General features: G+C 50.3%; 1 protein-coding gene across 1 annotated transcript; it reads left to right on the top strand.

Annotated features, from left to right (window-relative positions):
* Positions 1-2605: 2605 nt before the first annotated feature.
* Positions 2606-24306, top strand: Endou (endonuclease, poly(U)-specific). The gene is made up of 10 exons (NM_001191069.2): positions 2606-2690; positions 7449-7571; positions 14327-14389; positions 14888-15025; positions 15396-15567; positions 16100-16299; positions 20790-20903; positions 21500-21606; positions 22290-22432; positions 23196-24306. Exons 1-10 carry the CDS (start codon positions 2636-2638, stop codon positions 23314-23316), a joined length of 1236 nt encoding a protein of 411 aa, NP_001177998.1. The 5' UTR covers positions 2606-2635; the 3' UTR covers positions 23317-24306.
* The last annotated feature ends 676 nt before the right edge of the window (positions 24307-24982 follow it).

Here is a 24982-nt window from a genome sequence, read left to right as displayed (position 1 = left end):
GAACCCACATGTGGCCAGCTGCAAGCCTTAGTGAGAGCAGATGAGGATGGTTGTGCTAGGCCTTCTTCCTAGGGCTAGGCCACAGCCTGGAGAGCCAGCATCCTTGTGTACTGGGGTCCCTCTGGAAGCTCAATCTGCCCTCCTACCCTTGAAATGTAATCCAGACCTCCCAGAGCTGGGACAGTTGGAAGTTCTTCCAGACTCTGCTGTGTTGGCATTATTTGGTCTTGGTTTCACAGGACCAGCACAGTAGAACAGGCTGGTCTGGGGGTGGCGGGGCACTCTCTGATCCTGCAAGGTTCCGGCTCCCAGTGAGCCCAGTGAGCAGAGGACTATTGTGGGTTCATGTGTACTTTTTTTTTAAAGGTTTATTTATTTTATGTATGTGACTACACCATCACTCTCTTCAGACACCAGACGAGAGAGTCAGATCCCATTACAGATGGTTGTGAGCCACCATGTGAACTCAGGACCTCTGGAAGAGCAGTCAATGCTCTTAACCGCTGAGCCATCTCTCCAGCCCCTCATGTGTACTTTTTAACCAGTGGAAGGGGCAATAGTTTCAGGAAGACCAGAGCCCAGCAACTGGGGAGCCAGCTTGCTGTGAAAACACAAGGACCTGAATTATGATCCCGAAATAAATATACAGGCCAGACACAGTAGTGCCTGAATTTGCGGATCCCAGAACTCCTTAGGGAATATGGGAGGTGGTGCGGACAGGAAAATGCCTGGAAACTCACAGGCCAGTGAGCCTGGCAAACACAATCAGAGTCTATAGAGATCTTGTCTTAAACAAGAACCAACGCCCGAGGTTGTCCTCTGACCTCCACACGTGTACTGTCGCATGCATGTGCCTGCACTCATACATGAAAACATAGGCCCACAAATACACAGAGAGACAGAGAGACAGAGGAGAGACAAAGACAGGCAGAGACAGAGAGACAGAGAAACAGAGTCAGAGACAGAGAGACAGAGAAAGGCAGAGACAGAGAGACAGAGAGAGACAGAAACAGAGTCAGAGACAGAGAGAGAGACAGAGAGAGGCAGAGAGAGACAGAGATTATATATATATATATATATATATATATGTAGGTTATAGGTAGGCAACTAGATCAATAGAATAGATAACTCACAGAGAGAATTGTTAAGGCCTTAGTGTAAAATGGTGGCTTGATAGCTATCACCAGACAGGATACCCACTCCGCACACCTCTGATGGCTGCTTGACCCCGGCCCTAGCAGCCTTGGCCTCTTCCCCTTAGCATTCTTACCCCTCACCCTCCACCGTGCCCCTTCCTGGATCCTTTCCTACGCTGTCCTAGTCTTCTGGAGTTTCCAATGATGGCTCCCTGGAAAAACTTGTCAAGATAGAAGCCTATGTGAGCATCTAACTGCAGGAGAAGCGAGGATGAGGAGCAGTGGGGTTCCTAGATGGCCAGCAGTTAGAGAAACCTGTTGGGGTGCGTTCCACCTTTTCTGGGTGCTTGTACACAATTATGTGAACATCCCTCTTAAGGTTTCTATTGCTGTGGTAAAACAACCCAAAACAACTTGAGGAGGAAAACGTTTAATTAGTCTTACAATCCTCAGGTCAAGGTTCATCACTGAGGGGAGGAACCTAGGGTAGGAACCTAAAGGCAGGAGCTGATGCAGAGACCACGGAGGGATGCTGCTTACTGCCTTGCTCACCCTGGCTTGTTCAACCTGCTTTCTTATACAAAGCAGGACCACATGCAAGGGTGGCACCGCCCACAGTGGGCTGGACCTCCCACATCAATCATCCACCACAGAAGTGCCTCACAGATTTGCCGATGGGGGCATTTTCCTAGATAAGATTCCTTCTTCCCAGATGACCCTAGCTTGTGTTGAGTTGCTGAAAAAATTAGCCAGAAGAGAATCCAAGTTCCTCCACAAGCCATCTCTGCACGAGGGAGCTGATGAATATCTGCTTAGTGTCCTGATGTCTTTTCCCCCCAGATTCCTTTCTATTTCTCTCTATACCAATACATCATAGGTGTAAAGTCCTAGGGGTTGGGAGTGAGATCTTTGAGGGGAGACAAGCAGACCAGAGAGGATGTACCCCAGCCTCCTCAGGAATGATGGCGTTCGAGGGAAAGTCCCACAGGCACTTGGGATCACGGAAGGGATTTCTACACTGAGCGAGAAATGCAGCAGCTTTATGACCACAGCAGTTCGAATGTGAATCTAGAATTACAGTCTCCAGCAGGCCTGGTCTGTGACTGGAGGTAGGTAGGTGGGTATTTAGAGTAGATCACCCAGAGATGAACACATCGGTGTCTCTAACTTGAATAAAGAACCTGCCTAACTAGGTCCAACTTGCTTCGTCTGCTAGTGTGGCCTATTTTCTAGCTACAGTACCTGTTTTAAACATCTGGCATCACCTGCCTGCTTAGTCACCTTCTCTCTGGCTTCAAACAGCTGTGGGGCTCCACCTCCTATCCACCTGCCATCCATCCCTCCCCTTTTCCTTCCTGGAAGGATCTAGCCACACCAGATCCACAGGTCCTGGTGTCTTTAAAAGGATCTGCCTGGGGGAAATCGGCTCATCTAGGCACTGCAACGTTCACTCTGACGGTAGTGGCAAGCCCAACGGCCGTTCTGCTGCCGCTGCCATCATGAAAGCCTGTGTCCCTTTAATAGTGGCTATGCTCTGTGGCCTAACCTGGGCTGGTAAGTCGTTCTCTGGGAGTGGGCATGGGAGTAGGCTGGGTTGCCTAAAGAGTGGAGAGTTGGAGCTAACAGACGATAATTGCCGTCCTAACCCTGTGCACCATTTTGACCTGTCCTTGCTCGAGGTCACGGGATCAGCCTCTGAATTTGGCTAGTGATGTAGAGGGATGGCAGGGCTGAAGTCTTGGAGGATCAACTCCAACACCACTAAAAAAAACCAGACTCCATACTTGGCCGAGCTTTTGATCTCTTGGGGCCACTACATGGTTTAAAAGGGGAGGAGGTTGCTGAGTTGGGGTTACCTGGTTGCCTTGGTCACTCCCTCCTCAGCTGCCTGGTGATAGGTGGATGTTAGGGGATGGGTGGGCTCATGAGGAAGCCAAAGCCCTTGACTCAGAGGCGAGCCCTGTCCTATTTGAGACGAACAACAGTTAGAGTGACGGGGGTTCGCCCCAAGTTAAGGGGGCTGAATGGTAGAGGAGGGATGTGCCTTGCCTTAGCAGGTAGTGCTGGAAGGAGGTGGGAACTAGAAAAGGAAAGGGACACTTTCCTGTTCAGTAACTGAGCAAAAAGCTGCTGCCACTGCAGTGTTAATGAGTGGGTGGCAGGGAGGAGAGCCAAGGGAGGGGGCTGAGCTGAGGGGTGTGGGCAGAACCCTCCTCTGAGGAGTCAGAGTTCCTGCAGTTCCAGACTTCCAGGGTGTTCCTGCCTTGGACTGTTGAAAGGATCTGATAAAGCAGGAGGACCAGTCGAGGGCTCAGCCCGCTGGTACATGTCGGGGTTGTAGCATAAATACTTCTAGGAGGAGCTGACTTTTGCTCTCTTCCCCATCAGGGGATGCACCGAGAAACCCCAGTGGGATTCCTAAATAGGAAAGGCGTGGAGGAGAAAAGCCATTCCCACGGCTCTCAACACTACATGCCCTCTTTGAGGACTCAGCTCTCTGCCTGGGCCCTAGAGACGGAATGGAAGAGGAGGAAGGGGGAAGGGAAGGCCTGGGACCTTCCTTACCTCAGGTCTGCCCACCGTGGGGATAAGGAAGAGCGTGTCGGAGGATGGTGGGGGCTTGGGATAATACTGCACAGGAGACCTCTGGTCCTCGGAGGAGGTCCCTGAGGGAATGGCCGTAGTGGTTTCAGAGGTGCAGGCAGCCCTGGGCTACTAGGGCTGAAAGTGGTAGTTAAGCCTCTGTTGTTAATGGATGGGAAGTGAAGGCAGAGCGGATGGGGAGATACCAGCAGGCAGGAGTGAGCATCCATCCACACCGGGGGTCACGACCAGGCACCGGCCACGGTCTGGAAAACAGGTCCCTTCCAAGGCCTTGGCTGGTTCAAGCGAGCAGAGGTAGGAAGCTGGTCTTGGAGGTGAAGGTTTTTGGTTCACTGGGTTTCCATGGTAATAACATCTGTGTTTCCCTGAGAGACGAACATGTGGGGACGCCTCGGTTGTCGAAGGGCCTGAGGGCTGGCGTACAGGGATCTTCTGTCTATACAGGCTTGGTGCCCACCTTTATTGACGGCCAGTGGGGAAAGGGTGTGAAGGGGGCGGCGTGCTATGGCCAGAGATGATGCAGAGAACTGTAGCTCCTCACAGGGGAGGGAATCGGGGTTCTGAATGGGGAGTGGAAGGAGGACCCGGGGCTGGGAGGACAGACAAAATGAAGGACGGCCTAGGAGAGGTAGAGATGAGGCAGAGGGGTGAGGGACACAGGCTGCTGGAATAGTGATGTCAGCCCTAGCTCGGTGAGTGAGGCTTCGTGACAAAGGGAGGCACTGGGTAGGAACCGGAGTCACAAGGAGGAGTCATCTAATGTCCCCAGTGCAGCACACACTGCCACCCCCATGACACAGGGTTACCTCGAAGCAAAACAAATTCACAGAGGAATGTGAGACCGGCTGGCATCGGGCTCTCACTGGGGACAAAGCTCTGAGGAGGCAGAGATGACAAACCCACACAGCATGGGCCACTGGGAGAGCTCTCCTGGACTCTGCAGCCAGCCATTCAGTTGTCCTCAACTCCTGCCAGCCCTAAAACGCACTCGGTGAATTCCATCCTGGGACTCTGCCTCGGTGGCCCACTAAGAGCAGGGCCCTCACTCGCTTGCATTCTCTTCCTCGGGACTCTGGGTGTTCTGCCAGGATGGTAGGGCAAGCAGCTGACCCAGCCTTCCTGCACCGAGCGCTTTTTTCTTAAGACCTTGGCATTTAGGTGCCAAGCAGGATGACTTAAGATTCATGAAGGGTTCCCTGTGTGCTTGGATGCAAAAGTGGCCTTGGGCTTGGCCTCCTTTAGGGACAATCCTCTGGATCAGTGCCCTGTCTTCTTGGGTGTGTTGGAGGCCCTGCGCTCAATATGCAATGGCCTCAGGACCTGGTTTAACCTGGACCTGACACCTCTCTCAGATGTGAAGAATAGACCCATAATGACGATGATGTCAGCTGCTAAAACATCCCATTGCACACGTGCTAACAACCAGCTCATAGCATGGCCCAGCTGAACCGGGGGAGGGAGTCAGGGGAAGTAGTTTGTGTGCAGGTTCCCTGACCAGGGCCGATTGCCGATTGCCACAGCCAGTCTGGACATCTGCCACCTCCGATATGGACGTGGAATGTTGCTGCTGTTTATTTACATAACAAATACCGAAACGGTTCTGTCCTGTGTCGCACACCACAGAGCGCCTTGCCAATGCTAACTCTAAATTCTTGAACATAGTCTACGAGATAGAATCTGATTTTTTCCCCCATTTTTACAGATTAATAAAAACAGAGACACAGAAAGTTAAATCCGGCTCAGGGTCACACAGCCGGAAGGCATGATAACCAGGATTCCAACCCAGAGTCCAGCCTCGCCCCGCTGTGCACCCCTCCTCAGGCGTGCTGTGATTCCAACTCACCCGAGTCTCACCCAAGGCAAAACCTATTCTTTCTCCCTTCCTGGTCTGGGTACATGCTCAGCGGGAAATGTCATCTTAGTCTAGTGCTTGCCCAAATATCAATACAAAAGTGATACTTTATCAATCAGTTTAGTGCAAGCTCCTTCTTGCTGTGACTCTAAGTTCAAGGGCAACTCCAGCACTAGTCTAAGTTGGGTTTGTATTTCCTGATTGGCCCAATCCAGGCGTTCATGGTGGTTCTCCTCTCCTCTCCTCTCCTCTCCTCTCCTCTCCTCTCCTCTCCTCTCCTCTCCTCTCCTCTCTTCTCCTCTCCCCTCCCCTTCTCCCTCCTTCCTTCCTTCCTTCCTTCCTTCCTTCCTTCCTTCCTTCCTTCCTTCCTTTTTCTTTCTTTTTCTTCTGAGACAGAATCTGATGCCACCCAGGCTGACTTTGACCTTGTGTTAGTTACCAAGGCTGGCCTTGAACACTTGATCCTCCTGCTTCTCTCTCACAAGCCCTGGCATTATAAACATGCCCCTGGCTTCTGATTCTGATCCTGTCATTCTGCATGGTCCTCAGCCTAATCCCTAAGCCCAGTGTTCTTGACTCGGAGACCCCAGGAGCCACCACAAAAACACCCTAAGAGTGGAGAGACCCCTCCTCTACCTCCTGCCCCCCATTTGCTGTAGTAGTGGGCATAGTGGGGGATGATTTCTCTTTTACGGTGGTAGAGCTTGTATTGTTCTTTGAAAAAGTTCTGGTCGTTGCCAGGTGTAGTGGTGCACACCTTTAATCCTAGTGCTGGGGGCAGGTGTGTGTGTGTGTGTGTGTGTGTGTGTGTGTGTGTGTAGCAGAGGCAAGTGGATAGCTGAGTTCAAGGCCAGCCTGGTCTACGGAGCGAGTTCCAGGACAGCCTGGGCTATGCAGAGAAACCCTGTCTTGAAAATCAAAACAAGGGGCTGGGGATTTAGCTCAGTGGTAGAGCGCTTACCTAGGAAGCGCAAGGCCCTGGGTTCGGTCCCCAGCTCCGGGAAAAAAAAAAAAAAAAAAGAAAATCAAAACAAAACAGAGAAAACAAAACAAAAAAAACAAAACAGAGAAAACAAAACAAAAGTTCTGGACATGAGCCTCTTGTGACCAAAAGCTTGCCTCTGTAAGCGGTTTGTCTGGAGCAAGGGATGTGGTCCGCGGTTGCATAACAGAATCCTGTCCCAAAGCCCAGTTCTCACCCACATCGGCCTCATTCCCCACCCAAGCACAGAATGCATTTCAGAGGCTGGAAAGAGCAGAGATGGGACAGGGGAGTAGAGTGGAAGGAAGGGTGAAAAGGGAGAAGACCAGAGGACCAGAGAGTGGGGAGGGATGGCCTGAAGGGTGGCCTAGGGGAGTGGCAGGAGGCTCAGAGACAGCAGTAGTGGCACTCCTTCATCTACAGGTCAGGCCAAAGGACCTTGTCCAGGCCGCTGACTTTCTCTTCAGCCTGGTGGGAGTTGAAAATCTGAGAAGTTTTCACCCCCAAATGAAGGTTTCTTTTGGCAATCTGGAGGCCCTGGCTACATCCGCTGTGTCTGGGAAGTGGCCGTAGACTCTGGTCAGGTCCCGGCTGTGGATCCTCTTACTGCTCACACACTGCCTCTTTGCTAGTTTCTGTCATGAGTCCGTCAACAGGCACCTGAGTCAGAGCCTTGGCTTGGTGCTCTGAGCCTGAGAACATGTGGGGCCGGCCAAGAGTGGGGAAGGCCTATGCTGAGTTGACAGGTTGTAAGCATACTTGTCCTGCAGGCAGCAATGACCTCCTCTATCTGTCCGTGAGCAATCCTGAAGGGGCAATTTAGGGAAAACATCGGATTCCTGAAGCGCTGAACTGGTGGTCTTGACTGTCATAGGAAACCTGGAGTCGTGCGCATCTCGCTGTAATGAGAGATTTAACCGGGATGCTGTCTGCCAGTGTGATCGCCGGTGCCCCCAGCATGATGACTGCTGTGACGACTATGAACATCTGTGCACTGGTGAGACATCTGTGGGATGAATGGTCAGAGACAAAGCAGGCCAGACTGTGTGCATGTCTGGACTGGTGTTTGTAAGTCCAGAGCAAGGCTGGGAACCGAGGAGAGGGTTTCAGGACACAGGAGGAGAGCACGGAGAGCAGAGATTACAAGATTACACGGGTCAGGGATTTGGTGACCGCTCATCTCAGGCTTTCTAGGAGTTTCCTAACGTAAAGTAGGGCAGATGCTATGACTTGGACAATCTGTGGGAACCGTCAGGATTAACAATCTCTTGAAAGCTTAAGTTCTACCCCCCTCCCCAATCAGAGAACAAAATGACGATTTGGTAGATATGAGATTGTTCACTATTGGTCACACAGGTAAGTGTGTGGAAAGCACACACATAAGTGGAAGTCAACACTCACGATCTTTGTGAACTGGGGAAAATGGCATGGCCTCTGTGACATCATATCATAGACCGTCGCTTCTCCAGAGAACCCACTGAACAGCTTTAAACTTCCTTTCCAATGCTGGGTGTAATAGCACACCACTTAAAATCCCTGCACTCTGGGAGGCAGAGGCAGGTGGATCTCCATGAGTTGGAAGCCAACATGGTAGACACAGTCAGATCCAGGGCAGCCAGGGGCTACATAGTGAGAATCTGTCTCAAAATAACAACAACAACAATAACAACAAACAAACAAAAGCAAGGCATGCCCTTCCCTAAAGAGCCATTTATTTCTCTATCAGCACAAACTCGAATGTACTTCCCCCTCCTCTGTACTGGAGATTGAACCACGGGGGGCGGGGGTGTGTGTGTGTCTCAGATCTATGAGATAGGTACTCGTCTGAGATAGATCTATGAGATAGGTACTCATCTACTGAACTGTACTCTCAGCTCATTTTCTACTTTTTATTTTGAGACAGGATATGAGTAAGTTTCCAAGGTCAGCCTTGAACTCATTATGTAGCACAGGCTGGCCTTGAATTGTGACCTTCCTGCTGCAGCCTGCCAAGATGCTAGGATTACAGGCTCTTAACACCCAGGCCCAGTGAGTGAGTACTGGTTGACAAGTCATTTTTTAAATACTTTTCATTTCTGTGAGTGTGTGAGTGTGAGTGTGTGAGTAAGTGTGAGTGTGAGTGTGTAAGTGTGAGTGTGAATGTGTGAGTAAGTGTGAGTGTGTGAGTGTGAGTGTGAGTGTGTGAGTGTGAATGTGTGAGTGTGTGAGAGTGTGAGTGTGTGAGAGTGTGAGTGTGTGAGAGTGTGAGTGTGTGAGTGTGAGTGTGAGTGTGAGTGTGTAAGTGTGAGTGTGAGTGTGTGAGCGTGTGAGTGTGTAAGTGCGAGTGTGAGTGTGTGAGTGTGTGTGAGTGTGAGAGTGTGAGTGTGAATGTGTGAGTGTGAGTGTGAATGTGTGAGTGTGAGTAAGTGTGAGTGTGTGAGTGTGAGTGTGAATGTGTGAGTGTGAGTAAGTGTGAGTGTGTGAGTGTGAGTGTGAGTGTGTGAGTGTGAGTGTGTGAGAGCGTGAGTATGTGAGTGTGCGAGTGTGTGAATGTGTGTGTGAGTGTGAGTTTGAATGTGTGAGTGTGAATGTGAGTGTGTGTGAGTGTGTGAGTGTGTAAGTGTGAGTGTGTGAGTGTGAGTGTGTGAGTGTGAGTGTGAGTGTGTGTAGGTGTAGCTAAGAAGGCCACAAGGTGATGGCTCTCTGGAACTGGAGTTACAGGCAGTTGGAAGCTACCTGACATGTGTGCTAGCATCTAACTTCCTCCGGATATGCAACTGCTCTTTTTTTTTTTTAATTTTTTATTACGTATTTCTTTACTTACATTTCAAAGGGACTTCCCGGTTTTCTGTCCATAAGCCCCCATTCCCTCCCCACCCCCTCCCCCATACGGGTATTGCCCCTATACATCCCCCTTATTGCCCTCCCCCATATTCCCCTTCACTGGGGGTCCAACCCTGGCAGGACCAAGGGCTTCCCCTTCCCCTGGTGCCCCAACAAGGCTATTCTCTGCTACATATGCAGCTGGAGCCCTGGGTCAGTCCATGTCTTTCGGTAGTGGTTTAGTCCCTGGAAGCTCTGGTTAGTTGGCGTTGTTGTTTTTATGGGGTTGCAAGCTCCTTCAACTCTTTCAATTCTTCCTCTAATTCCTCAGTTCAGTGGTTTGCTGCTAGCATTGACCTCTGTATTGGACATGCTCTGGATGTGTCTCTCAGGAGAGATCTATATCCAATCCCTTTCAGCATGCACTTTTTAACTTCATCAATCTTATCTAGTTTTGGTGGCTGTATATATATGGGCCACATGTGTGTCAGGCTCTGAATGGCCATTCCTTGAGACACTGCTCTAAACTTTGCTTCCATATCCCCTCCTATGGATATTTTTCCCCCTTTTAAGAAGGAGTGGGAGCATCTGCATTTGGGTCATCCTTCTTCTTGAGCTTCCTGTGGTCTGTAGATTGCATCTTGGGTAATTTGAGCTTTTTGGCTAATATCCACTTATCAATGAGTGCATACCAAGTGTGTTTTCCTGTGATTGGGTAACCTCACTCAGGATGATATTTTCTAGTTCATTCCATTTGCCTATGAATTTCATGAAGCCATTGTTGTTGATAGCTGAGTAGTACTCCATTGTGTAGATGTACCACATTTTTTAAATCTATTCCTTTGTTGAATGCAACTGCTCTTAACTGTTAAGCCATCTCTCCAGACCTTGAAAAAAAATCATTGGAATAGACTCCTTGTTTGGATGCTTCCAGGGTTGCAGACTCCCTCCGGGTAGAAGGATCATCTGCTGTTGTAACATGAAGTTCTTCTGGGTTTGTTGTCAAACCGTGCACACAGGACTCTAGTTAGGAAAGCACAGTCATGGGTGATTGGCCTGTGTGGTTATACAGGTTGTACGAGGTCACCTGACCTGGCTGAGCTGGCAAGCTAGAGGAAGATGCGGCTTGCATCCTTCTCACAGGATGTGAGCTCTGGAGGAGACCCATGTTTGCTAAGAAGGGATGCCCTGCCCCCCCTTACTCCCAGCCCCAAGGGTTCTCTGTGTATCTGTCTGTCTTAGAACTCACTCTGTAGAACAGGCTGGCCTCATACTTGGTTTGCTTCTATCCCCCGAGTGCTAGGTCTCAAGGCGAGCATCGCCACTGCCTGACGGAATGCCTTTTTTAAATTTGCTCAAAGGTGTCTTCCATTGACCCAGCCATGGGTTCCCAATTTTGCTTCCACTCACGTGAAACACTCTTCGGTTTACACAAAACGCACCTACATATCTACTAGCAGAGGTCCTAACGATCAGGCAGAGTCAGAGCCCAGCTTTTTCCGCGGTGCCCGGGCTCTGGCTCACTGGGCTAATAATCACTCAGTAGGTGGGGGAAGGGCTGTTTACCCTAGCTTTTTAAGAAAGAGGCAAAGCCAACCTGAGGGCCATTTCAGTCCCCAGTTTCTGATTTGCAGCTCTGAGCTTTTTTCTTTCTTTCTTTTTTTTTCCATAGAAAGTATCTTGTGCTGGTTGAAAGTCTAGCTCAGCTCACAAAAGCCTATTCAGCACAGAATGTAGCTTAGATGCTTGTAGATTTCCAACACTCACTACACAGCCTGGCACTCACTAAGCAGTGGGTTGAGCCTCATCTGACTAAATAAGCTGACTTGTGGTCCTGGCGGTGGTGGTGTGGTGTTAGTGAGAAATCTCACCAACAGACTAGGAGTTCCCAGAATGCTGCCCTTTCTTGGTGGGTCTGGCCAGCTGTGCTCCGCCATGTGATGAGAGGGGAGTTCAGACCCTTGGAAATAGTCTTTCCTCTTCTCCATTCTTACGCGATCCGCCCCCTCTACCGGAGCCAAGGCTTCAGTCGCTCAGCCTTTCTGGTAAGGGAATGGGCAGCGAGACGAAGATGCTGTTCAGTCACGTGAAGCCAGGAACAGGAAGATGGCATCTCGTGTCCCTTAAGGCCTGAGAACTTTCTCCTGAGTCTGGCGGGCAGTTAGGGGAGTGTTGCCCATCGGCTGGCTGGGCTCCTTTTCTTCTACCTGGGTAGAAATCATGGGTATGCAAGGAACTGTTCTTGGCAGCTTCTGCGTGCCTCAGTATGTGACAGCAGGGAGTGAGGCAGCAGATGGAAGGGACAGCAGGAGACACTTTCTGGGACTCAGCTCTTGGGCAGGCCTCTGCTACTTTTATTCTAGGAGTGTTACAGCTCTTGTGTGGGTCTAGGGGCTCTGTAATGTTACAGCTTTCATGGGGGCCTGGAACCCCAGGATCCCATAGCTCCTGAATGGCTGTTAACTGAAGCTGGCACTGCAGTTTGCTCTGGCCTCTATCAAGGAGTCTATCCCTGAAGAAGCAACTCCTGTCTCTCCTTTCGTTTGACCACCACTTGCAATGGTGGAAGGAATCCCTTGAGTATGACAGAACTTAACTAGGAGAGCCGGGATAGCAAATCTGGCTCCCATATGGTTAGGAGGAGGGTCTCATTCCTCACCTCCACAATGACACACTTCCTCCAACAAGCCCACACCTACTCCAGCAAGGCCACACCTCCTAATAGTCCCGCTCCTTGGGCCAAGCATATCCAAACCACCACAGAGGGGTTCCAAGGGTCAAGCTTACCACCCTGTTGCCTTACTGGTGACCTTTGATGAAACTTAGGGCGAGAACTAGATTGGAACTGAGGTCATTTTTTTATTGAGACTGGAAATTCTGAGCACGCGACGGGCCTAACCAGTAAGAAAAGTTCACTTACCCAACGTGTGGCTCTTTGGCTAAATGGGGGCAGTAATCACATGTTAATGGTCCAATGAATGGAGTGGCCACATGTCTTGTAATCCACAATGGGCCTTGACCTTACTTTCTTCCAGGAGCTAATGCCTGCCTTAAAAGAAGCACACATTTCCCATGGTTCCCTTCTGCACACATCCCCTTCCCCTCTCCAGACTGCCTGACCTCTGTCCTCTTGCTACCATGACGGCTGCCTTTAATCCTTCTGGCCCAGTTGCTGCCTTTTAATTTGGGTTCAGGTCAGCCCACTCTCGGGGTGGGGGGTGGAGAGAATGCTCATGAGAGGCATTTTGCTGGGTTTCATGTCAGCACCGGATGGGTAGCATAGCTGGGTGTCCCCTGCCCAGCTCATGAAGCCTGATGTTGTAGTCGGAGGAGAAGGGGTGTTGGCACCAGTCACGGCATGCAGGTAAAGCTTGGCGCTTACCCTGGAGATGGTTGCAGTCATTCCTCCTCCGTCAGACCAAGCCTCTTAAACTGTTTCTGCCTGAGAGACTTTTACGTGACTCTGGGCACATAGCTATATAAAACAGGTATACATATCAAACTTTACTGCAGTAGCCAAGTATGGTGGTACACGCCTGTAACCCCTAGCATTCGGAAAATGGAAGCAGTAGGCCTAGGGGTTCAAAGCTATCTTTAGCTACATAGTTTAAAGTCAGCCTGGTCTACCTGAGGGCCTGTCTCACGAAACATATTGCAGACCCAGGCCTAAGCCAGAAGAATGAGTCTGGATCTGTCCAGGGGAGACACTGGTCTAATCCAAGCAGTCACAGAGAGGGGAGGGGTGACCAGGAAAGCAAAAGGGACCGTGTCATTTACGATGCACTATGATCCTGAACTAGAACAGACTCGTTGGGCTTGCGTGCTGTGACGCATACAACAGTGCATGCTGTACGTTTAGAACCAAACATGCAGCGAGGTCACGTGACACGTGATTGAATCCTGTCAGTAACACCTCAGATTCATGTTTTATTTGGGGTTTAATTTTTTCCCACCATTGCCTGTCCAGAAACATTTTACTGATGGCAAGTTCTTCATGACTCCGTATCCAGTTATGTGACCCTATGTGTGGCTGTGTGTGACCCACAGTTAAGCCGGGTCAGGCCAGCACGGGAAGTGCTCTACCTCTGGTAGGCTTTGGGTGTAAACAGTTATACAGTCAGTCCTCAGAAGCTTGTGGATTGCACGGCATGGTGCAAGCTGTTTGAAATGGTTGTGCCATGGGACTGTGGCGTCAGGGCCCGGAGTAAGCAGAGGACATTATCTGGTAGTTTTCCTCCGTGCACTGAAGCTGGCACACGGCTGGTACAGCTAGCTGTCTGGAGAACAGTCCTTTAACCCGAGGCATCTAAGGCAGCCAGAAAGTCCAGTAGCTTCCAGTTAGGGAGTCAAACTGCCCCATCCCACGCTGATTTACGGGCAAACAATGTCATAAGGAGTGCGTACAGTAAGAACTAGAAGAACGTATCCCTACTATTAGCAGTGATTTTGAACAGATTTTAACAGCGCTTCAACAATACTTAGCACCTGCCCAGCCCCCCAGGGAGAGGTGGGTCCCCACTCACCCTCTTAATAGAAACAGGATGTTCTCAACTGAGAGTCTCGTCATTTGGAGAATGCTGAACTGCTCTAGTCATATGGGGCAACTCAAATTGGTTTTCAGTCCAGAAGGGGCTCCCCTGTCTCTCCTTTTTTTCTCACATACTTTTCTTTTTATATCTTTTGAGCGAAGTGGGTACCAAATGCCAGAATGGTGGGGAGTTTGTCACCTGGGGAAATTATTATTTTTTTATTTTTTATTCTGAGTTTCTAATCTGACCTTGAAAAGCCCTTCCATCTTTAGTCCTCAGCCTTCAGTGTCAGGGTGGGGGTGGGGTAGGGTGTCCAGATAACCTTTCAACACACAAGCTTGCCTAGAGGGTGGGAAGCCCAGAACCGGGGAGAAAGCTGGAGGGAAACAGCATGGTTGGTGACTTTATTTCCCTGCCATAGATGAAGAAGGCCCCCCAGAGCCAAAGGCACTCCTGGATCCGGAGGATGAGATCCCAGCCAGCTGTAAGCCTAAAGCCCGGATGGAGACGGGGTGGTGGTGGGGTGGGGTGGTGGTGGGAGGTGAGGGGGCAGGGGGGGCGGGAGAGGGGGTGACAAGGGGAAAGGGTGCCACACCAGGGGCAAGGACCCAGGTCTAAGCCTGAAGAATGAGTCTGGATCTGTCCAGGGGAGACACTGGTGGGATCCAAGCAGCCAAGGGGAGGGGTGGCCAGGAAAACATCCAAGGCCTGGGGAGGGAAATGAGAGAGATTTTATTTTTAGAGCGGGAAGATTATAAAAACAACAGGCCAGAGTAGAGTCCAGCATCAGAAAGCGAAGGATTTCCTGACGGCAGAGTGTGCAAGAAGTCAAGCTTGTTTGGTGGTGGTGGTGGTGGTTTTTTCCAGGAGGACCTTTAGCCAGAAGCATAGCTAGGGGTGTTGGTAGAAGGGCTGGTCTTTAGGCTCCTAGATGCCCTCTACAGGTTGCCAGGGACACAGCCCCCCCCCTCTGTCCTCTTAGACCTGTACTCCTCACCAAGCTCCTGCCAGGGCCGCTGCCGGGAAACCTACGACAAACACCATCCTTGCCACTGCAATGACCGCTGCCTAGAGTTTGGGAACTGCTGTGAGGATTTTGGCAACCTGTGTGGTGACCATGGTCAGTCTGCTCGTCTGAGAACCCTTAGGAAGGGATTCTCCTAAGGTCTGTGGCCCAGACCTGCTGCTTGGGACCTCTGGACTGGGCTGGCCATTCTGATAAGTCCTCCAGGAGGTTCTGATGGCTGCCTCGGTGTGGGAACCTGGGTGCAGAAGGGCGATATGGACGTTCTGTGCCCACCGTGGCCGTGGCATGTGCTGTTCTTAGGAATCTTGTACTGCCCTGCCCTCTAACTGCCAGAGTACTGGGCAGTGTTCCCCGTCACTAGAGCAAGCTTCCAGAAGGAGGCAAGAGGGGGGCACTGTTGATCTTCAGACAGTTGATGTTCTGCCTCCCTCTACCTCTCATGCCATCTCCCCATTCCCCTCAGAGGGTTTCTCCCACAGCAGCGATGCCATCACCAAGGAGGAGCTTAAGAGTATCTCCGAGACCATCTACAGGGTAGACATCAATAAAGCCCAGAAGAAAGACATTGTCCTCAATAGTCAAAACCAGATCTCCCCGGCAGAGACAGGAAACCAAGTGGATCGATGCCCAGAGCCGTGAGTGCCCCTCACTCCTTCCAACCCCTCATCCCGTTTCTCCCCTGCCCTCGCTTCCCTTGATGCCGCAGATCTTTGCTCCTCAAGTCAGGCAAACTCGGAGGGAGAAGACGTCCCTCTGACACACGGATAACTAGTGTCTAGAAACAGAGAAGTCACCTGAGCTTTGGGGGTGTGTAGCCAGGTTTCTGTGGTAAGATGGGAGAAAACAGACCTCAGAGTCGGCCATCAAAAGTAACTCAGGCAGGCGCTGGCACTGCACTCCTTTAATCCCAGCACTTGGGAAACCGAGGCAAGTGATGAGTTCCAGGCCAGCCTGGTCTACGGAGCAAATTCCAGGACAACCAGGGCTACACAGAGAAACCCTCATTCAAAACCGAACTAAACCAAAATACACAGCACCCACCCCTCAAAGCACCTCCGGCTGCCCCCAGCTCCTAAAGCCATTTCTGTGTCCCCCCTGTCTGGAAGATTTGGGGGAGAGTTTCAAGGGCGTATTCAGGTCTCTTAATGGCGCTATTCACCTGCCCAGGCTCTTCAAGTATGTCAACGAGAAGCTCTTCTCCAAGCCTACCTATGCGGCCTTTATCAACCTACTCAACAATTACCAGCGGGCCACAGGCCACGGGGAGCACTTCAGTGCCCAACAGCTAGAAGAGCAGGTTGTTTTCCTCAGGGAGGTCATGAAGACAGCTGTCATGAAAGAGCTTTACAGCTTTCTCCGTCACCAAAGTGAGTGGACCTCCTCTTCTGCTGACCTCTCCTCTGCTGAGGTCTCGGCAGGAGTGGGGTGTGGTGGGACAGGGTGTGAGAGCGAAGCAATAGGGTAGGAGGTACTGCATGGAGGATAGTGACATCCGGAAGGGGCCACAGACAAGGCTAGAAGGAAAGCCACCGAGGTCAGGGCCCTGGCAGGAGCAGAATGACCTCCTGGCCTGCTTATATCGTCCCATCTTTTGACTGGATGTCAGTAATCTTGTGAGTTCTCTACCTTCTGAAGGGACTGAAGGTGCCCCATCCCCATCTCTACTTCCACTCGGGCACTTTTCAGTCACATCACAGATCCCAGAGTCTCGTTAGAAGCCTTGATTTTGGGTTCCCGCTGCCTCCTTCTGGACAGCAACAGCAGCAACAGGGAACCAGCCAAGGCTCAGAGAGCCTTTCTCTTAGGAAGTGGTCTGGCTGGACCACCTCCGATGCAGATTCATGCAAATCAGACCAAAAATGGTTTTGGCTTTGGAACTTCTTGGCTCTGGGTTCTGTTTGTTAGTGTGCTCCAGATTCCTTTCCTGAACTCTGGCAAGCAGGATCAGTCTGGGTCTCCGCTGCTGGCCCCTGGGGACTTGCAAACCTGTCGGGCAAACCTGTCTGCAACCTGAGACTACAATAGTTACCAACTGTTGTTAGAGGGTTCTCTAAGATGCACGCAATCCTGGGCTGCCCCCTGGTGTCTGCTCTTGGTAAATACATGAGAGACCGGCATGCTGGTGTTTACGGTGCTACCCCAAAATACAGTTCCTTGTGTTGTGCTGACCCCCAACCATAAAATTATTTTCGTTGCTACTTCATAACAGTAATTTTCTACTGTTATGAATCATAATGTAAACATTTTGGGGAAGGGAGAAGATGATGGTTTGCCAAAGAGGTCGGGTTGAGAACCGCTGGGCTAAGCCCGCGTTATTTAGTAAGAGAACCGGAAGTCTAGCCAGGCTGGGAGAGCTAAGCCAGTGCAAGCCATCTTCCAATCCCTAGATCACGCTTCCTAGCTCTCGTCCCCTCTCCCTCACCCTGGTTCCCACTGTCCTGCTATGTTTACAAAGGCTCTGATGGCTCAAGCCAGCATCTCTTCAGAGTTTGAGAGATTAAATTATGGCTGAAACTAACTCAGGACAGACAGACTCTTGGTTCTGTTACCACCAGTGCGATTCTGGTGTTATAGTTTAAAGGAGCCTCCCAAATTTCACATATTAGAAGCATAATCTCAGCCAGGTGGTGGTGGTGGTGGTGGTGGTGGTGGTGGTGGTGGTGGTGGTGTGGTGGTGGTGGTGGTGGTGGTGGTGGTGGTGGTGGTGGTGGTGCACGCCTTTAATTCCAGCACTCGGGAGGCAGAGGCAGGAGGGCCACTGTGAGTTCTGGGCCAGCCTGGTGTACTGTGTGAGTTCCAGGACAGCCAGGGCTCCACAGAGAAACCTGTCTTAGACCCCCACCAAGCAAACAAACCAACCTCATAATCTCTAGTGTGTTAATGGTATCTAGAGGTGAGAACTTTGGCAGCCGACTCAATATCGGATTCACAGATTATCATTTATTACAAACTCCGCCTCTCCTTAGTATGCCTGCTTTGCCTGGCCCTCCACAGATATCAGCACTTGATATTTGGTTTCCTAGACTCCAGAATGGGAGTGAACCAAACTGCTCTTCAGTATAAATTATGTGGTGGCAGGGATGTGGTTTTAGCAGCCCCTGGCAGACCTGTGCAGTTTGGGTGTCACCTCTCCCTGTCTCATCTGTGACACAAGGTCTTTGGGGACTGACGCTTGCAGAGGACCAGAGTGGAAGGCCAGCAAGTACTAATAAGGGTAGCTATTTGGTATGTGGAGCCGGTCTGTTATCATGTCTACTCAGCTTGTTTTCCCTCAGCGTTCTAAGTCCTTGAAAGGAGAGAATATTCCTGGTATCTGTTTTGGATCCTCCACACAATTCTGGAAGTCCCTGATTTAAAACTTGAGCTCTGACCTTCTTCCCCTTGGGGCCCTGTGGCCCTCTCCACAACTCCATTAGGCTGTTATTTACATAACACAGCGTGGAGAGAACTCACTGTTCCCACCTCTTCCCCGGACCTGCTCCTCCCTTGGGCAGCTCCTCTCGTAAACATCACCACAGTCCATCAGCTCTCATGCCCAAAACCTAGAAGTTAGGATGTGTGTGTGTGTGTGTGTGTGTGTACATTTTGTGTATATATGTGAATATGTGCATATATATGTGTATGTCTGTGTATATATATGCATGGATGTGTATGTATGTATGTATGTATATGTGTATGTATGTGTGTATGTATATGTGTGTATATCTATGTATATATCTATGTGTGTGCATGTCTGTGTGTGTATGCATGTGTGTATGTATGTCTATGTGTATATGTGTGTATATGTATGTGTATCTATGAATGTGTGTGTCTATAAGTGTGTGTATGTCTATGTATGTATATGTGTATATGTATGTGTATGTCTGTGAGTGTGTGTATGGGTATGCATGTCTATGTGTATATGTATGTGAGTATGTATATGTGTATATGTATGTATGTGAATGTGTATATATGTGTATGTCTCTGTGTATATGTATGTGTGTATGTTTGTATGTGTAGGTATGTGTGTATGTATGTATGTATGTATGTATGTGTGTGTATGTCTATGTGTGTGTATGCCTCTGTGTATGTATGTGTGTGTGTGTGTGTGTGTGTGCACATGTGTGGCTGGAGATTATTCCTAATTAGCTTGCACATGCTAGGCAATCAGTTTGCCCCTGAGCTTGTTGCCCCAGCACAGTAGATACGTTTGACTTTTCTCTTTACCCCACTGCTCTCCACCCCCACTTCCCCATCAGTAATCTTCATTGCTCCCACTTCCAAAACACATTCCAGACCTGCTTGCTTCTTCTTACCCCTTCTCTCTGCTGCCACCAGCTAAAGCTACCACCAACTTATGGAGAAAGCATTAGCTTCTGAACTGGTCTCTCTGCTTTTACCTATAGGAACATATTAACCGCTTTACATACACAGCCAGAGTGGCCCTTTAAATGCAGCACATGTCACACAATTGCATTCACCCTGGAAAAAAAAACCCTTCCTGTCCACTGTCTTGTCCATTCATGTCATGTCCACTGGCTTAGTTAGGTTTCTGTTGCTGTGATAAACACCATAGCCAGAACAACTTGGGAAGAGAAGGGTTTATTTCATCCTATGCTTCCAGCCCATCACTGAGCAAAGTCAAGGCAGGAACCTGGAGAGAGGATTTTGCTTAAAAACAAAACAAAACGAAAACCATGAAGGACCACTGTTTCCTGGCTTGCTCCGCATGCTTTTTTATATACGCCAGACCCACCTGCCCAGGGCTAGCACTGTCCACAGTGGGCCGAGCCCTTCCATGTCAATCATCAATTAAGAAAATGCCGGCAGGCCTGCCTACATGCCAATCTGATAGGTATTTCCTAGGTCGAGGTTCTCTCTTCTCAGACGACTCTAGCTTGTGTCGAGTTGACCAAAAAAACCAACCTGGCCACTGTCTACCACAAAGAACCTGACAGGGTGTAAGAGAGCCATCCCTGGAGCCATACTGTGTGGAGTCAAGTGCAGTGGCAAGAAGTGTGTGTGTCCTCCTGTGTGGGTTCTGTAACTACCTCAGTTTCTGCATCTCCAAGTTCAGGCTGACGAGTATCATTAGTTATGGGAAGATTCAGTGTTGCTACAGATTCTCTTGGAGCACTAGTGTGAATGACTGCAGCTGGTGTGAACACGGCTAGTGTGAACGCGGCTAGTGTGAACACGGCTAGTGTGAACGCGGCTAGTGCTCCGTAGAGCTGCACTGTTGGCGTGTTAACTAGGGTGTTATCTCTGGAGAAGATCTGGCTTTACTGCTATGGCTTGAAGGATCTGGGTGTTGCATCCTTCTCCGACTTGACTTTCTCCCTTTCTGCTCACTGTTTCCTGGAAATGTCTCTTCAGATCTCTGGGTAGAAAAGTCCTTATTCTCCAGGTATCTTGGTCACTGACAGCCCCCCTTCCTGGCCCCAGCCTTGACTCCTTTGCCTTGGGAGGTAGAGATAGGCAGAGCTCTGTGAGTTCGAGGCTGGTGTGTTTTACGTGTCGGACTCTGGAACAGCTAATGAGACCCCATCTAAAACTACAAAGACCCAAACCTTAGAACACAGGTCTGACTCCTATCTCCTGCTCTAGTTTGTATGGTGTAGACGTCCTACTAATCTGAGATGTTAGTTATTATTTATCAGTCATGTCTTCCCATGGAAAGCAAGGTGTAGAAAGAGACCCTGTCTGCGTGCGTGCGTGTGTGTGTGTGTGTGTGTGTGTGCGTGCGTGCGTGTGTGTGTGTGCGCGTGTGTGCGTGTGCGTGTGTGCATGTTTGGTATGTTGGAATAGGTACCCTTCCTTGCTTCCCAGGATCTGACCCACTTCCTCCCCGAATAGTTCTTTGTTTTTCTTTCCACAGACCGTTACGGCTCCCAACAGGAGTTCGTGGAAGATTTGAAGAACATGTGGTTTGGGCTCTACTCAAGAGGCAATGAAGAAGGGGATTCGAGTGGCTTTGAACATGTCTTCTCTGGTAGGCTCACTGTCCTTGGCTCAGCTGAATGGGAGGGACAGAGATGATGGAGAGAGGTTCTGCTTAGGGTCTGGACAACCCTGAGCATCGGTTAATGGGCCACCAAGCTGCCTACCAGGGAGGGGCTCCCAGGCCAACTCTGAAGGCATCTGAGAAATCATGCTTTAGAATAGCTAGGAGGGAGAGAGTTTCAGTCCTTGGGTTCCCAGGGTTCTGTCTAGGACGAGCAAGTGTTTACTGACTTATCTGCTTCTGAGCAGTTCTCTGTTCCATCGCTTGGATGGGGACTTCTACAGAGGCAATTGTGTCCCTTCATACCTTAAGTTCCCACAGAGCCTGGCTCGATCCTTGGGAAACAGTCAGAGGAGTATGCCAGGGCAGTGGGTGGTCAAGGAGGAAGGAGTCTCCTGAGGTCTTGAGCCAAAGAAGAGATTGACAAACATATGAGGAGGTCAGGCAAGGGGCTAAGTAAGCAGCTGAATGGTCTAGAAGCTGGGACCTGGACCTTGGAGACAGGTTCGGCCTGGAGTGGTAGAATGGGAGTGTGGGAGAGGGGATGGAAAGGGAGACCAACCACCTTGGACTCTTCATTACAGGCGAGGTGAAGAAGGGCAAGGTCACTGGCTTCCATAACTGGATCCGCTTCTACCTGCAAGAGAAGGAGGGTTTGCTTGACTATTACAGTCACAACTACGACGGGCCTGTGAGTGCCTGGGCTGCAGGAGCCTGGCTGGTGCCCAGACTTCCCGCTTCTCCTCTACCTTCCAAACAGTCAGACTTGCTTCTCTCTCTGGCCCTCACAACCACCCAACAGGGAATATAGATGTCTCGCCCTCCTCTGTTAGAGAGCAATTTCTACCCCAAGTCCCAACAGGAAGCCTCCAAACCTGCAGGCGGGGGGGGGGAGGGGGGAGCAGGAGACAGAGGGCACCACCTCCCAGGGGAAGGTCAAAGTCAAGGGCCAAGGCTTAGAGGAGGAAGGCATGCATCTATCCCCGGTCTGAACAGCCTTGAAGGGTGGCTGGAGAGTTCAGCCTAGCTAACTGAGCTAACCTGCATGTTTCATTGGAAACTTTGGCCGTCCCACACCAGAACACCATCTAGGGGCAATGAACTGGCCTCCCACATGTGGAGGGCTGTAGGGAACAGCTGTGTCCCTGTACTATGGCTTGAACCTGTGGAAGTTACAGCGAGTGACCTGGCTACTGGTAGCTTCAGATAGTGGGTCTGAGTGGGACCCAGATACTCTGTCTGCACAGTAGACTGTCCCTTCTGTCTCTTTTTTAAAGAAGCCAGTGTCTCCAGAAGGCTCCTCATGGACCCCCCCATACATACTAGCTGACTGTTGGTTCTGTCACATAACCTTTGCTGTGCTCTCCTCTGCAGTGGGATTCCTACCCAGATGTCCTGGCCATGCAGTTCAACTGGGATGGCTATTACAAGGAAGTGGGCTCAGTCTTCATTGGCAGCAGCCCTGAGTTCGAGTTTGCCCTTTACTCTCTGTGCTTCATCACCAGGCCAGGCAAAAAGTGAGCATTGGGTGACCAAGGGACTATGACAGTGGGGGCGTCTTCGACTGTTGCCATCCAGGATAGCGTCAGGAGAATTTGAGTCTTCTGGTCAGTGGCCGGGCAGTTGGAGAAACCACTGTCTTCCCTTCAATGGTGAAGTGGTTAGATTAACTTGGTGGCTGCCAGTCTTGGTGGAACAGTGGAACCATGTCCTTCTCAAGTGGAGAAGCCAGCAGCGCAATTGTCCTGCATCCCTGAGCCTCACTGTTTGGCACACGAGGCCGTTTGGGAGAACCAGAGAAAGTCCCAAAGAGAACAGTTGATGATAACTGGTCTCTGTCACTTGAGAACTCGTTTGGGTCCTAATACTTTTTGTTTTTATTTTTTTTGGGGGGAGGGCTTTGTCTCACAGTGTACCTGGGGTGACAGATTCTCTTGCCTCACAGCCTCTTGAGTGCTGGGTTTATGGACTTGTGCCACAGTACCTTGCTCTGGTCCTTTTACTTTCGAAGCAGAAAGCAAACACCTGGTTTCTGAAGCATTCAGCTGGAGGCGTTCAGGGTATTGTTCTGGGAGGGATGAGAACATTGTCCCATGGGCATAGGGACACCGAGGTCTGGGTTTGGAAAGCTTGCTGAACACAGGGAGTTGGAGTAGGGACTTTTGAGTGCAGGTCACTCTGTCTGGGAGGTTGGGGCCCTTCTGCTGGGGTGACCTTTCCTGTCTGGAACAGAGGTAGGCAAAGTCGTGGGCTCCGCTAATTCATGATCTTTCCCTACAGGTGCCATTTGAGCCTGGGGGGCTATCCTTTGGCTATCCAGACCTACACCTGGGACAAGACCACCTACGGGAATGGCAAGAAGTACATTGCCACAGCCTATGTGGTGTCTTCTACCCAATAGAACTAGCAGCCAGCTGGGGAATGAGAGTAGAGGGCCAAGCAGGATCTGGGTGCTCTTTGCTCTTTACTGGGGAGGGGAGGGAGGAGCCTCGGAGGAATCCCAGAGCCCAGTTTTATAAAAGGAATCTCAAATCTAGAAATGCCCACTTGGGAGAGGAAAAAAAAGATATGATTAGAAAAATGCAGGGAACCAGCCTGTGTTTTGGCAACATGAACTAGGAAATAGAGCTCTCTCTGCCTAGAGAAAGGAGCAGCCTTCGAGAGCTCTTTAACATGTCGTGGGGCCATGAGCAAAGTCCTGGGCCTCACACTTCCCTCTAATGTGAAGGGGAGGGGTCTTCCCCTCTTCCTCCTTGGGGCTTGGGGAGGGAGTGAGGCTGATGGTATTATGACTGTGAATCATCTTTGGTTGTTCGTAGGGAGAACAGGTAGTAGAAATTCAGGGTTACAAAATGGCCGTTAGTGCACACTCTCTGCAGCTGTGACTCAGCCTGTGTTGGGTCCGAAAGAAGCGGGTGAATCTTAGAGAATCACTCAGCACTGCAGAGTCATGGGTTGGGTGGTTAAGTGGGCTAGGGCAGGTGGTTTTCTCAATCCTAAATGTCTGTGTGGCCAACTTAGCAGCTGCTTCTAGAAGTTTCCCCCGCTTGCAGATGTTCGGTGAAGTTACAGACATGTGTTTGATCCCACAGTGTTTTGTTTCGTTTCAAAAGAATTCCCCTCATAGGACGGAGGATGGGTGAACATCAAAGGGAGAAAAGAATCTGTAACTTGGTGTCATTGACAATTATACTAATGTTTATCCAGCTGCCACAATTTGAAACATTCTGGGCTGGAAGAAGAGGGACCCTGGGGTTTCTATTTCAACCCGGAATGACATATTTATTCCCCCCTGATGTTCAGCAGTCAGATGTGGCCCCATAGAGCCAGGCTTGTACCACAGCTCAGAGGCGTCAAGTTTCCGATTAAAGCCACTGGAGAAAACCTGAAATGTGTTTCATCCTTGTATAAGTTGACCTTGACCGTCAGTCTCCCGGCTCTCCCCAGAACAGCACTGGGGTGTTTTGCAGCCTAGCTCATGAGTGTGCTATCTGGATGACATGCTTGAGGCTCAGCAGGTCTCTATCCTGGGGGGGAAGAATGAATTCTTCCAGGTACACCTGTCACAAGAGTAAAGAGCATCCCACACAGCTTGTGAGGGAGGGATGGAGACTAGTGGCTTTAACCCCAGCAACCAGTCCCTTGACCACATACACGTGAGGAGCAGAAGGACACTCAGAAACGGCTTCTGTGGCTGCAGGGGCTGACCAAGTGGAAGGAAGACAGGATGCCGGGGAGACTGATTAGATTGTGTAGGCCACAGTTTGAGGAAGATGTCAGTCAGGACTAACTCCTGTGAGGCACAGCACTTGATTGATGAAGCAGGACCTTGTCCTGCCCTCCCTAAGAATATCTCTGGTCCAGTGCGCAAGAGAAAGGTTAGGAGGATTTGATAGTCATGGTATAGATACTGACGTTAGATTGCCACGTGTCTAACCAGGGTCTGACCACATGGACAGATTTCTTATCTGGATCAGTGCCTTTAACAGGAAAACAAGGAAGCTACTGATTACCAGTCTGAAATTAGCAATGTAAAACCACATTGTAACCCTGGCTATCCTGGAACT

Source organism: Rattus norvegicus, chromosome 7, assembly GCF_036323735.1.
Source record: "Rattus norvegicus strain BN/NHsdMcwi chromosome 7, GRCr8, whole genome shotgun sequence".
Taxonomy (NCBI): Eukaryota; Metazoa; Chordata; class Mammalia; order Rodentia; family Muridae; genus Rattus; species Rattus norvegicus.
Note: the sequence above shows the minus strand (reverse complement) of the source record. Positions and strands in the feature narration are given on the sequence as shown.